General features: G+C 33.7%; 1 protein-coding gene across 1 annotated transcript in view; it reads right to left on the reverse strand.

Annotated features, from left to right (window-relative positions):
* Positions 1–3,554: 3,554 nt before the first annotated feature.
* The window catches only part of LOC133612380 (membrane cofactor protein-like), a 114,913-nt gene continuing 103,317 nt past the window's right edge, over positions 3,555–15,150 (reverse strand). Inside the window, exon 15 of the mRNA XM_061969751.2 lies at positions 3,555–5,362. Within this exon, the coding sequence (XP_061825735.2) occupies positions 5,275–5,362 (88 nt within the window). The 3' untranslated portion in view covers positions 3,555–5,274. The remainder of the gene's footprint in view (positions 5,363–15,150) is intronic.

The following is a 15,150-nucleotide window of genomic DNA, read 5'->3' on the forward strand; positions in this document are numbered from 1 at the left end:
GTTGCATAGTGTATATTTATTAAAAATAATGTTGCGTATTGTATTTTCATGATTAAATGTTGCATATTGTATTTTCATTATTAGGTGTTCCATATTGTATTTTTTAAATTATATTTTGCATATTGGATGGATGGATATTGTATTTTATTAAATGTTGCATATTGTAGTATTAATAAATGTTGCGTATTGTATTTTAATGATTAAATGTTGCGCACTGTATTTTTATTAATAATTTTGCATATTGTATCATTAATAAATGTTGAATATTATATTTTAATGATTAAATGTTGTATGTTGTAGTTTTATTAAATGTTGCATATTGTATTACAAATACATGTTGCGTATTGTGTTAATAATAAATGTTGCATATTGTATTTTAATGATTAAATGTTGCGTATTGTATTTTTATCAAATGTTGCATATTGTATTAATAAATGTTGCATATTGTATTAATAAATGTTGCGTATTGTATTATTAATAAATGTTGCGTACTGTATTTTTATCAAACGTTGCATATTGTATTATTAATAAATGTTGCATATTGTATTATTAATAAATGTTGTGTATTGTATTATTAATAAATGTTGCATATTGTGTTAATAAATGTTGCATATTGTGTTAATAAATGTTGCGTATTGTATTTGAATGATTAAATGTTGCGTATTGTATTTTTATTAATAATGTTGCGTACAGTAGTATTAATAAATGTTGCATATTGTATTTTTCTGCGATGAGGTGGCGACTTATCCAGGGCGTACCCCGCCTTCCGCCCAAGTGCAGCTGAGATAGGCTCCCCGCCACCCCGAAAGGGACAAGCGGTAGCAAATGGAATGATGGATGGATGGATATTGTATTTTCAATAAATGTTGCGTATTGTATTTTAATGATTAAATGTTGCGTGTTGTATTTTTATTAATAATATTGCATATTGTATTAATAAATGTTGCGTATTGTATTTTAATGATTAAATGTTGAATATTGTATTTTATTAAATGTTGCGTATTGTATTATTAATAAATGTTGCGTGTTGTATTTTAATGATTAAATGTTGCATAGTACATATTTGTTACAAATGTTGTGTATTGTATTCTTATTAATTGTTGCATATTGTATTATTAATACAGGTTGTGTATTGTATTTTAATGATTAAATGTTGCATATTGTATTTTATTAAATGTTGCGTATTGTATTAATAAATGTTGCGTATTGTATTGTAATCATTAAATGTTGCATATTATATTTTATTAAATGTTGCATATTGTATTAATAAATGTTGCGTATTGTATTTTAATGATTAAATGTTGCGTATTGTATTTTTATTAATAATGTTGCATATTGTATTAATAAATGTTGCGTATTGTATTTTAACAATTAAATGTTGCATAGTGTATATTTATAAAAAAATGTGTATTGTATTCTTATTAAATGTTGCATATTGTATTATTAAATGTTGCGTATTGTATTTTATTAAATGTTGCGTATTGTATTATTAATAAATGTTGCATATTGTGTTAATAAATGTTGCGTATTGTATTTGAATGATTAAATGTTGCGTATTGTATTTTTATTAATAATGTTGCATATAGTAGTATTAATAAATGTTGCGTATTGTATTTTATTAAATGTTGCATATTGTATTTTTCTGCGATGAGGTGGCGACTTATCCAGGGCGTACCCCGCCTTCCGCCCATGTGCAGCTGAGATAGGCTCCCCGCCACCCCGAAAGGGACAAGCGGTAGAAAATGGATGAATGGATGGATGGATATTGTATTTTCAATAAATGTTGCGTATTGTATTTTAATGATTAAATGTTGCGTGTTGTATTTTTATTAATAATATTGCATATTGTATTAATAAATGTTGCGTAATGTATTTTAATGATTAAATGTTGAATATTGTATTTTATTAAATGTTGCGTATTGTATTATTAATAAATGTTGCGTGTTGTATTTTAATGATTAAATGTTGCATAGTATATATTTATTACAAATGTTGTGTATTGTATTCTTATTAATTGTTGCATATTGTATTATTAATACAGGTTGCGTATTGTATTTTAATGATTAAATGTTGCATATTGTATTTTACTAAATGTTGCGTATTGTATTTTAATGATTAAATGTTGCATATTGTATTTTATTAAATGTTGTGTATTGTATTAATAAATGTTGTGTATTGTATTGTAATAATTAAATGTTGCATATTATATTATATTAAATGTTGCATATTGTATTAATAAATGTTGCGTATTGTATTTTAATGATTAAATGTTGCGTATTGTATTTTTATTAATAATGTTGCATATTGTAATAATAAATGTTGCGTATTGTATTTTAATAATTAAATGTTGCATAGTGTATATTTATAAAAAAAATGTGTATTGTATTCTTATTAAATGTTGCATATTGTATTATTAAATGTTGCATATTGTATTTGATTAAATGTTGCATATTGTATTATTAATAAATGTGTATTGTTATTAATAAATGTTGCATATTGTGTTAATAATTATGTTGCGTATTGTATTTGAATGATTAAATGTTGCGTATTGTATTTTTATTAATAATGTTGCATATAGTAGTATTAATAAATGTTGCGTATTGTATTTTATTAAATGTTGCATATTGTATTTTTCTGCGATGAGGTGGCGACTTATCCAGGGCGTACCCCGCCTTCCGCCCATGTGCAGCTGAGATAGGCTCCCCGCCACCCCGAAAGGTGACAAGCGGTAGAAAATGGATGGATGGATGGATGGATATTGTATTTTCAATAAATGTTGCGTATTGTATTAATAAATGTTGCGTATTGTATTGTAATAATTAAATGTTGCATATTATATTTTATTAAATGTTGCATATTGTATTAATAAATGTTGCGTATTGTATTTTAATGATTAAATGCTGCGTATTGTATTTTTATTAATAATGTTGCATATTGTGTTAATAAATGTTGCGTATTGTATTTTAATAATTAAATATTGCATAGTGTGTATTTATAAAACATGTGTATTGTATTCTTATTAAATGTTGCATATTGTATTATTAAATGTTGCGTATTGTATTTTATTAAATGTTGCATATTGTATTTTTAGTAAATGTTGCGTATTGTATTTTAATGATTAAATGTGTGTTGTATTTTTAATAATGTTGCATATTGTATTAAAAATGTTTCGTATTGTATTTTAATGATCAAATGTTGCATATTGTATTTTATTAAATGTTGCGTGTTGTATTAATAAATGCTACGTATTGTATTTTAATGATTAAATGTTGCATAGTGTATATTTAATAAAAATGTGGCGTATTGTATTATTAAATGCTGCGTATTGTATTTTTATTAATGTTGCATATTGTATTAATAACTTGCATATTGTATTTTATTAAATGTTGCATTTTGTATTAATAAATGTTGCGTATTGTAATGATTAAATGTTGCATATTGTATTTTTATTAATAATGTTACATATTGTATTAATAAATGTTGCATATTGTATTTTATCATTAGATGCTACTGTAATTTTACAAAGTTGTGTGAACATTAAACACAGCAAAACATTCATCTTATTTTTTTATTGTTTGGCTTTTGGCTAGAACAGTGCAATGTCAAAGCAGCAAAAACTAAAGCGACACACTCACACACAAACACGCACGCGCACGCAGACGCACGCGCACACCTATCAGTGGTGACAACTTTTCATTCAATAAATAGTTTGGAAAAAGTGCAGCTCAGCAAAAATTCTACTGCATACTGTATGTACAGTACATACACTATGTACACTACATAGTATATGTCCAGTACGTACACTATATACTACATAGTGTAGGTACTGTATTTACAGTATGTAGAGTGCAGTATGTTGTCATTCAAGAGCAAGCATGTTTGTTACATCATTAACAATTTTACATTCATTTGAAGGCGCAATAGAAAACCTATTTTTCCAGTTTCAAACTGTTCAACAAAATGTGACAAATGAAAATGAACTAAAAGTGCATGAGAAGGAAAAGGAAGAAAGTCAGACCCAAAAGTAGAATCTTTCTGGTTCTCTTCTGAGTCCTGGTTCTCACAAGAACTGGTTCTCCTTTTGAGTTCTGCTTCTTGTTGAAAACTGGCTCTCATTTAGAACTCGTTTTCTTTGAGGACTGGTTATTATTAAGAACTGCTTCTCTTTGAGGACTGGTTATTATTAAGAACTGCTTCTCTTTGAGGAATGGTTATTGTTAAGAACCGCTTCTCTTCACGAACTGAACGCGTCAGCCTGCGTTCCAAACCCATCACTTGTTTGTCTGGCAAATCATTTAAAAATTATTGTGGAATATTGAAGAAAAAGAAAAAAAAACACCGTATTTTCCAGACTAAAAACCGCCACTTTTTTCATCGCTTTGATTCCTGCGGCTTATAAAACAGTGCGGCTAATTAATGGATTTTTCTTCGCTCACAGCCATATTGTTTTCTATTGATATTACACCGACAAGAGACACTGAATGGGTGTGTTATTGTTTGTGCTATGGCGCCATCCTTTGGGTGAGTCCGCTCAATGCTGCGGTTTTCGTGCCTTCAACCGGAAGCGTAAGTGCCCGTTTGTCCCCCGGATTTTTCATTCATCCCTTTGTAAGTTTTCCAATATAACTAAAACAATTCTTGCTTACTAGAGCGTCCCAGGTGTGGCGTCTGTAGGAGTGTTTTCATGCATATTTCTACGTGCTATCGTAATCAAGCTAGCGTCGTTAGCATTAGCTGATATGCTAACATATTTACGAGTGTCTGTTAGTATTATTAACTTACAACGGCATTCTTTTTGTATCGTTTCACTTTCACAAATTCCTCAGTAAATTCAGCAAAACGTCACCATGGAGTTATTGAGTCTGTTTACCTGATTGGAGAGCGAGCTTGCGCAGCTAGTGGGTCCATGATGACGACTTCTGTTTTGTTTGATCAGCCGTTTTACTGCCGTGTTACAGACACTGTTAGGAAACAATTAAGGTATGTAAGTAGACAATTACAGAATATTTCTGTGTAAATAACCTAAATATCTGCGTCTTATAGTCCGGTGCGGCTAATATATGGAAACATATTTTATTCTTCTAAAATTTAGTGGGTGTGGCTTAAACACCGGTGCGCTCTATAGTCTGGAAAATATATTAAAGGATGTCCTGTTGTTATGAATACTGATTTTTTTGCAATCATCTCAGGTCAAATGTTTCTAAAACATCTTCCAGTTTGAATATCAAGCGTGAGGAACGTGTCATCAGATGTAATCCAAACATAAGCGCGAGTTCAGATCAATTTACGGAATTTGTTGTCCTCTTGGGGCTGAAGTCTTCTTCCTCCTAGCAATGTTGGGCCAACAGGATCAGCGGGCTTACTGCGAAAGCAAAACAGTACATTTGAATTAAATTCACTGTGAAAGAGGAGCTGGATAACTTTTAAAGGGGTCATATTATATCAAACCAACTTTTCTTGCATGTTTTTATGCATTTGGGACGCCCACAATTGCTGAAAATGTGCACTCAAACCATGGAAAGGTTCATAAAAACTACGTTATCTTGTTTGAGATTTGCCACGTCAGCAGATATCTCCATACACAATAGACAGGCATAAAACATACAAAAACATTGTAAAAATTTGTAATCGAAATTTAGATCTGAAGTTGTAAATATCTTATTTTTATTGTTGAGTGGGGTCATTTTAGATCCCTAAAGGCCTACTGAAACCCACTACTACCAACCACGCAGTCTGATAGTTTATATATCAATGATGAAATCTTAACATTGCAACACATGCCAATACGACCGGGTTAGTTTACTAAAGTGCAATTTTAAATTTCGCGCAAAATATCCTGCTGAAAATGTCTCGGTATGATGATGTCTGCGCGTGACGTCACGGATTGTAGAGGACGTTTTGGGACAGCATGATGGCCAGCTATTAAGTCGTCTGTTTTCATCGCAAAATTCCACAGTATTCTGGACATCTGTGTTGGTGAATCTTTTGCAATTTGTTCAATGAACAATGGAGACAGCAAAGAAGAAAGCTGTAGGTGGGAAGCGGTGTATTGCGGGCGGCTGCAGCAACACAAACACAGCCGGTGTTTCATTATTTACATTCCCGGAAGATGACAGTCAAGCTTTACCATTGGCCTGTGGAGAACTGGGACAACAGAGACTCTTACCAGGAGGACTTTGAGTTGGATGCGCAGACACGGTACCGTGAGTACGCATGCAGCTGCGGCTTCCAAACATTTGATCGCTTGCCCGTACGTGCGTGCCGCTATCTGCATGTCACGTACGTAACTTTGGGGACTTTGGGGAAATATATGTGCTGTATGAACTTTGGGGAGGTGAACGGTACTTTGGGCTGTGGGATTGAGTGTGTTGTGCAGGTGTTTGAGTTGTATTGGCGGGTTATATGGACGGGAGGGGGGAGGTGTTTGTTATGCGGGATTAATTTGTGGCATATTAAATATAAGCCTGGTTGTGTTGTGGCTAATAGAATATATATATGTCTTGTGTTTATTTACTGTTTTAGTCATTCCCAGCTGAATATCAGGTCCCACCCGCCTCTCACAGCATCTTCCCTATCTGAATCGCTCCCACTGCCCTCTAGTCCTTCACTCTCACTTTCCTCATCCACAAATCTTTCATCCTCGCTCAAATTAATGGGGAAATCGTCGCTTTCTCGGTCCGAATCGCTCTCGCTGCTGGTGGCCATGATTGTAAACAATGTGCAGATGTGAGGAGCTCCACAACCGGTGACGTCACGCGCATATCGTCTGCTACTTCCGGTACAGGGAAGGCTTTTTTATCAGCGACCAAAAGTTGCGAACTTTATCGTCGATGTTCTCTACTAAATCCTTTCAGCAAAAATATGGCAATATCGCGAAATGATCAAGTATGACACATAGAATGGACCTGCTATCCCCGTTTAAATAAGAAAATCGCATTTCAGTAGGCCTTCAGGCCTTTAGTGTGATTTAAAAAAAACAAACTGTCATTGCTCAAGATATAATAATGAATTCAAAATCAAAGTTATGAATTATTGAAGTATTTAAGGCTCCAATTACTTCACATCGAATATTCCACTTTAAAATATGTTTTTGGGAAAAGATTGATGGTTTTTTTTGTTTGTCATAAAAAGACAAATCTTTTTTTATATATATAACAAAAGGGCATTAAACAAAACTATAATAAAAAAATATAAAATGTAAGCGTTGAAAGTAAACAAAAATTAAAATCAGGTCTGACTTTTGGGTCCCTGAGAATGTTAATGTGATTTATTTTTTAAACTGTCATTGTTTAAAAATAATTAATTTAAATAATTGTTGTTATGAATTATTGACCTATTTAAGGCTCCAATTACTTCACATTGAATGTTATACACATATATATATATATATATATATATATATATATATATATAAAACAAAAGGGCATTAAACAAACAAAACTATAATAAAAAAATTTAATTGACAAATCTGAAGTTGAGCACAACATTACACACACATACTCACACAACATCACACACACATACACTCACAAACATTAACTCACACAACATCACACACACTCATACATCACTCACACAACATCACACACACACACACATTCCCCACACAACATTACACTCACACACACACACACACACACACACACACATACACTCACACAACATCACAGACACATCACACACACACTCATACAACATCACTCACACATCACACACATACACACACACACACTCAAACACACATTAACTCACACAACATTACACACAACAAAATAATTATTAATTATTTTAATTAACAATTAATTAAAATAATTTTTGTTATGAATGATTTACCTATTTAAAAGCTCCAATTACTTCACATTGAATATTCCACTTTAAAATATGTTTTTGGGAAAATACTTTTTTTTGGGGTTGCCATAAAAAGACAAATCTTTTTCATATAACAAAAGGGCATTAAACAAACAAAACAATAACAAAAAATATAATTGACATATCTAAAGTTGATCTAGAAATTTAAGCGCTGAAAGTTAAAATTATATGACTTATTTTTAACACATTTAAGAGTGCGACCCTTTTGGGTCCCTGAGAATGTTAATGTGATTTATTTTTTAAACTGTCATTGTTTAAAAATAATTTAAATAATTTTTGTTATGAATGATTGACCTATTTAAGGCTACAATTACTTCACATCGAATATTCCACTTTAAAATATGTTTTTGGGAAAATACTTTTTTGGGGGTTTTTTGCCATAAAAAGACTAATCTTTTTTATACAACAAAAGGGCATTAAACAAACGAAACAATAATTAAAAAATATAATTGACATATCTGAAGTTGATCTAGAAATGTAAGCGCTGAAAGTTAAAATTATATGACTTTATATATATATATATATATATATATATATATATATATATATATATATATATATAAAGGGCATTAAACACACAAAACAATAATAAACAATAAATAAAACAATTGACGAATCTGAAGTTGATGTAGAAATTTAAGCCTTGAAAGTAAACAAAAATAAAATCAGGTATGACTTATTTTTAACACATTTAAGAGTGGGACCCGTTTGGATCCCTGAGAATGTTAGTGTGCTTTTTTTTTAAATTGTCATTGTTTAAAAAATGATTAATTAAAATCATTGTTGTTATGAATTATTGAACTATTTAGGGCTCCAATTACTTCACTTCAAAAATTCCACTTTGAAATACTTTTGGGTTTGCCATAAAAAAACACTAACCCTACAAAAACAAAAACAAAATCGACAAAAAGGGCATAAAACAAACAAAACATTTCAAAAATCATAAAACTCATAATAAACAAATAGATCTGAAAAGGATGTAGAGAAGTTGTTCTCAGACTTTTTTCACCAAGTACCACCTCAGAAAACACTCGGCTCTTCAAACTCTCACACAGCAATTTGAACAGTAACACCGTGTTTGAATATAGGTCAATAAAACACTGTGCTCTAATCATTCAAATAAAAAGTAACTGCACATAAAACTTAAATAACCATTGTGATTGTCAGAAGTTATGTCATTGCAATGTTTAAATTCACTGTGAAAGAGGAGCAGGATAACTTTTAAAGGGGTCATATTATATAAAACCAACTGTTCTTGCATGTTTTTATGCATTTGGGACGCCCACAGGTGCTGAAAATGTGCCCTCAAAACATGGAGATGTTCATAAAAACTATGTTGTCTTGTTTGAGATTTGCCACGTCAGCAGATATCTCCATACAAAATCGACATATGCGCTACGTTGATTTATTTTCCAGCAGCAATTGTAGTCCGGGCCGAAATATGAAAACGTGTTATTGCTTGTATTTACCAGCAGAGGTCACTACACAAACTTCCATTTTCATCTGAACTAGTAAGGAACACCTCCTTCACTTTTGTGTTTGGTGAAAATGGACTGAATCGGAATATCGGAGAATGAATGAAGCTAAGAAACCCGCGTCAGTCCGACAGTAATTATACAGAAGGATTACACAAAATTACTTTTCAACACCTACTACAAGAGTACCATGCAATGTAAACCAATCAAAAGCAACGTAAGGCGGGTCTTTGCGTTTTTATTTTTCACACACAGTTCAGCCAAGTGTTGACAACTTGGCGACTTTCTCGCTAAATCTAGAATCTTTCCAACTCCTCTTAGGGACTTTCTTTCTCAAAAGCAACCAGTTGTGACAAATCTAGCAACTTTTGTGGGGGAATGTTTGAAGACACAAAAGCGCATAACACTCTAATGTCCTCAACGTACAACGGCAGCTGAGCCTTTCCTACCAGGCGGTCCTCGGTCTACCGAATGTCTGTTCTTTGAGAGCTTGTACTAAAACAAAAATGTTGGTACGTTTAAGTGCAATGACAGTAAAGTCCATTCCATTCTCGTCAAGGCAGAGAGGAGACGCACACCCACTCTGTGCAAGGCTGCCGCTGTTTCTGCTTTGGTCGAGATGTAAATGTTTTGCGATGCTTCAATAATAAACAAACCCATCGTTCATGTCAATGAGCCAGTCAATAGATTTGGTTTGTTTGCAAATAGCTCAACCCTTCAGTCTTTCAATCAAATTTGATACTAACATTTAACAAAGTAAACAGATAAAAATACAACTAAACTAAGAATCAACTATCCATCCATCCATCCATCTTCAACCGCGTATCCGGAATCGGGTCGCGGGGACAACAGCTCCAGCAGAGACCCCCATACTACCCTCTCCAGAGCAATATTAGCAACTTTCTCCTGTGGAATCCCGAAGCGTTCCCAGGCCAGAGAGGAGATGTAATCCCCCCATCTGGTCCTTGGCCTGCCGCGGGGTCTCCTCCCAGTGGGACAATGCAGTGGGACGGTCCAACGAGGACCTCCATAGGGAGACGCTCGTGAGGCATCCGCACAAGGTGCCCGAACCGCCTAAGCTGGTTCCGTTCCAAGCGAAGGAGCAGCGGCTCTACTGCGAGTCTCTCTTGGGTGACTGAACTTCTCACCCTATCTCTTAAGGGAGATGCCAGCCACCCTTCTGAGGAAACTCATTTTGGCCGCTTGTATCCACGATCTTATTCTTTCGGTCATGACCATAGGTGAGAGTAGGAATGTAGAATCAACTAAATAAAATTAATTTACAGTTGTAATCATAATTTCGATTTTTTAACTCACACCCCTTTTCTTTAAGTTTATGGACTGCAATGCCTTGATATTGATAGTCCTACCATAACCACAACACCAGGGGGAGCTCCTCTAACCACGTTAAACCCAGATTCCGATCTAACAAAGGTCTTAACTCATTCTCTTTCTATGCCACATCAATGTAGAATGCGCTTCCAACAGGTGTAAAAGAAAGGGCATCGCTATCCTCCTTCAAAACCACAATAAAAGTACACCTCCAGGCAACTTCAACCCTAAACTAACACCCTCCCCGGATTGTTAATAATCAAATGTAAACAATCAAATGTAGATACTTTTCTTATGCCTTCTGATCTCTCTCTCTATCTCTCTATGTCCACTACTTGCTGTACATATCCTGCCAAATCAGACCTACACTGTTTCAATATCCATTTCTCTGTTCTCAATTGTTGATGACTGATGATAACAACCAAACATAACCCCCCCCCCTCCACACCACGAATTGTAAATAATGTAAATAATTCAATGTATACACCCTGATGGTTATCTTGTGTGATGACTGTATTATGATGATAGTATATATCTGTATCATGAATCGATTTAAGTGTACCCCGACTTAAACAAGTTGAAAAACTTATTCGGGTGTTTATTTAGTGGTCAATTGTACGGAATATGTACTTCACTGTGCAACCTACTAATAAAAGTCTCAATCAATCAATACTATTTGATAATACAAGAACCGCCTGTTTTTTATTTGTCTAGTTAAAAAATAGACACGACATTGTTCTGACATGATAGATTCCATTTTCCTTTCACTATGCAAAGCTTGCATCTGCATCGAATTGTGATGTTTTAAATTAAAAGTATTGTTAGTGAATCGTATCGTAACCCATGTATCGAGATTCATATCGGATGGCCATTTAAGGCAAAGATGCACACCCCTACGAGCTACGTTTTAAAGCATAGCGCCACGTTTATCGTTAGTTTTAAAGCCAAAATACGTCCATTCTCCCTTTTCTGTCTCCACCCTGTTCCTGCTTGCAAGTGCTCTGTGTGTGTTGATGTGCGACATGCGGATGAACAAAAAAAAAAATTACCGGTTTATTTACAAATGCCTTATAGTACCTTTTTTTATTCATTAGTACCGCAGTACTTTTCAAGTACCGCTATACCGTACAATCCTAGTTCAAACTTATATTAGTCGAAACGAAAGGGAAGCGCTAAAATAATATGACCCGTTTAAAGCAAATATCCAACAGAATGCTAAACAATTCGGGGCAATATTTAAAAAGATGTTCATGTATCAAACATGACATGATATTAATATCCAGGAGTTATTGCATGTTCATTTGGAATAAACAAGTTGTTCGCACCTAGCTTCTTACGGACATCACCACTCCCTCATCTGTGGTAGCGACGCTGTTGGAGCGACCCTTTCGATAGCTGCAATCCATAACCAGCAATCAACATGGGCGTGAACGCACCAGCACGCAGAAAAGGAAAACAAAGAGCAGCCGGACAGATGAAACGCAAACACAAGTTTGTCATTCCTGCCATCACCATTCAGAAGGGAAGGAAAGATGCTGAGGTTGCAGAAAGATGACAACACAGTTTTACACACACACACACTCCTTTGGCTCAGCAGCTTGCAATTTTAAACACCGTCATACATTTCTCAAAGGGCTGTGGCAATACAACTTTTTCACTTTCAATACCGATATTGGAGCTGTGAGTTTTGGCCGATACCTACATTGATCCGATCCGATATCAGCAGGAATTATTTATCATTATTTCCTAGTGTGAAGTGTTAGAAAAAGTTTGATCCAGTGAAATGAGTCAGGAGAATAATAGTAGCTATAAAAAGCACTAATCTATTATGAACCGTCTGGAATGGACTTATGCTGTCTTTAAATTGAAATGGAGTGGTAATTGTTTCTTTAACGACACCTAGTGGTTACAATTATTCATGTATGACGCAGTAAGTTGAATGATGCGGAGTAATATGCAACTATAATTATTTGATACTTGTTTGTATTGACAAATGTGCTGTTGTGATTGTTCAATTAAATTACAAGCTTGTGTGCTATTGTGTGCTTAGCTGTTGTGTAGCTGCTATCTCTCAGTAGCCTAAAGCCTAGCATGTTTACTTTGCCCTTGAAGACACTTGTGATATAGGGCTGATTGATTGACTTTTTGTCAATGACTTAACTGTAAGGATGTACGACACTACTGGACGTGGGAATCTTTGGTGGGCATGTCACGATTCCATTATGATTTAAGAGCTACGATGCGATTAAAATGTAATTATTGATGCAGAGCATCTTTAATTTATGTATATTAATACAATTTTACATGTATTTAGTTTCACTCAATAAGCGTTTATCACTTGCAACTTTTAAAAACAGCACATTTGTAATAAACAGTTAAATGTATTCCCATTACATTTATTAAATATATGGATATGTGTGCAAAACTGGAACATAAGTGTCCTATAATAAAGAAGCTGGTTGGATTTATCAGTAAAGTGGCTCGCTGCAGTCAGCCAAATTTTGGAACTGTCTGTAGTACTTAATTTACAATAAATTAATCGATTATCAACGTTTACTCATCGATTTTATAATTGTCCATGTCCGAATTGCGATGCATCTAAAAATCGATCAAATGTTTCTTCACGTTTCAATAAAAAACAAACCTATAGTTCAAGTCAATGAGCCAGTCAATAGATTTGGTTTTTTTGGGAATAGCTCAACCCTTCAGTCTTTCGATCAAATCTGACACTCTAACAAAGTAGAACAGATAAAAATACAACTAAACTAAGAATCAACTAAATAAAATTAATTTACAGTTGGAATCATGATTTCTATTTTTTAACCTCACACATCTTCTTTTCTTTTAAGTTCATGGATTGCAATGCCTTGAAATTGGTAGTCCTACTTTTTGATAATACAGGAACCGCCTGTTTTATTTGTCTAGTTAAAAAATAAACACATGACATTGTTCTAACATGATAGATAAAATTTTCTTTTCACCATGCAAAGCTTACATCTGCATCGAATTGTAATATTTTAAATTAAAAGTATTGTTAGTGAATCGTAAGATGTCCGAATTACGATGCATCTAAAAATCGATTATTTCTCCCACCTCTAAACACCATTGATTTTCTTTCCGATCAGATTCAAAGTAAAATTTCAGGCTAGTAAAGGCAATATTGATCCAATACTTTTTGCAAATATACCTAATGTGTGTGGTGAAATGTAAAAAGTTGTATTTTTAAAGTGTTATTCTGCACTGATCGCGTTATCTTATTGTCGTGTCTCTAAATAGCTGACAATAAAAGGATACATACACTTTCTGTTCGATAAAACTGGGTGATTTATTTTAATTTCCACTAATTTTCTTAAATAAACAAATGACAGAAGAATATGCCGATGAGCTAGCACATTACGTACTTACCTAGGCGTAAGAAAAAGTAGTTCCCACAAATTGTCTTTCATTTAGAAAATATCCCAATGGTTTAGTTACTTTGCACTCGGGTCCTATTCGTTATATACATTATCTCAAATAACTTAAGAATCAAAAGTATTGATATTTTGATTTGAGATAAGAGCATAAAGATCTGGTATCAATATTTCAGTATCGATCTGCACATCCCTAGTTAACTGGCTGTCATCTTTTCACAAGTAAACACTGCTTGTATCGCACATGATATCACACATTTTACATGCAAACATATCACATACTGTTTTTTTTGCTGATATCGGACCAATACCGATATCGGATCGGGACACGCGAAGTTTCCCGAAAGACTTGCACATGTGGACTAACCTGGAAGTCTAAGGAAGCATCCGCGCCTCAATATGTTCCTAACTGTATTCCATAACCCGTGAAATGTGTAACTCCAACAGAAAAGCTACAGATCAGCAGTTCCTTCCAAAGAAAACTTTGGCTCCATTACTTCCTACAAAAAGTAGGAGTTTGGAACATCAAACTTGTAACAAAAGTACCCTTAATCAAGAGATCGACCGATATGTTTTTTTCAGGGTCGATACCGATTAGTAATGAAAACGAGAATCGATATTTGGAGCCGATATTTATTTGCAGTAAAAGTTATTGAAACATGAATAGTTATGTCAGTAAACAGCTGGACAAGGCTTTATGTGGTTTTTTTAACGAAACGTCTTTTACGCGGCACTAATGTTGTGTTTAATTTATCAATAAAAAACATCAAACACCTTTATTATGTGTGTCTAAGAGGAGCATCAACATTTTATTCCAAAATATGGAAAATCTCCTGGTCAAAATTGGTCAAAATATGACATTTCTCTACATCACAATAACTCATCTACTCCATTTATATATACCCTTTTATAACACTTTATGGATTTAATAAAATGTAAGGTTTCCTCCTGAAATATTGTGAACATTTAAATAATGTAGATACTTTCTTCCTGGATGTTACAGAAAGAATGACAATGTGTGAGCTGCGCCTGCTCTTCTTTACTTATATAATAATCTCATATTT

Source organism: Nerophis lumbriciformis, linkage group LG01 (genome assembly GCF_033978685.3).
Source record: "Nerophis lumbriciformis linkage group LG01, RoL_Nlum_v2.1, whole genome shotgun sequence".
Lineage (NCBI taxonomy): Eukaryota > Metazoa > Chordata > Actinopteri > Syngnathiformes > Syngnathidae > Nerophis > Nerophis lumbriciformis.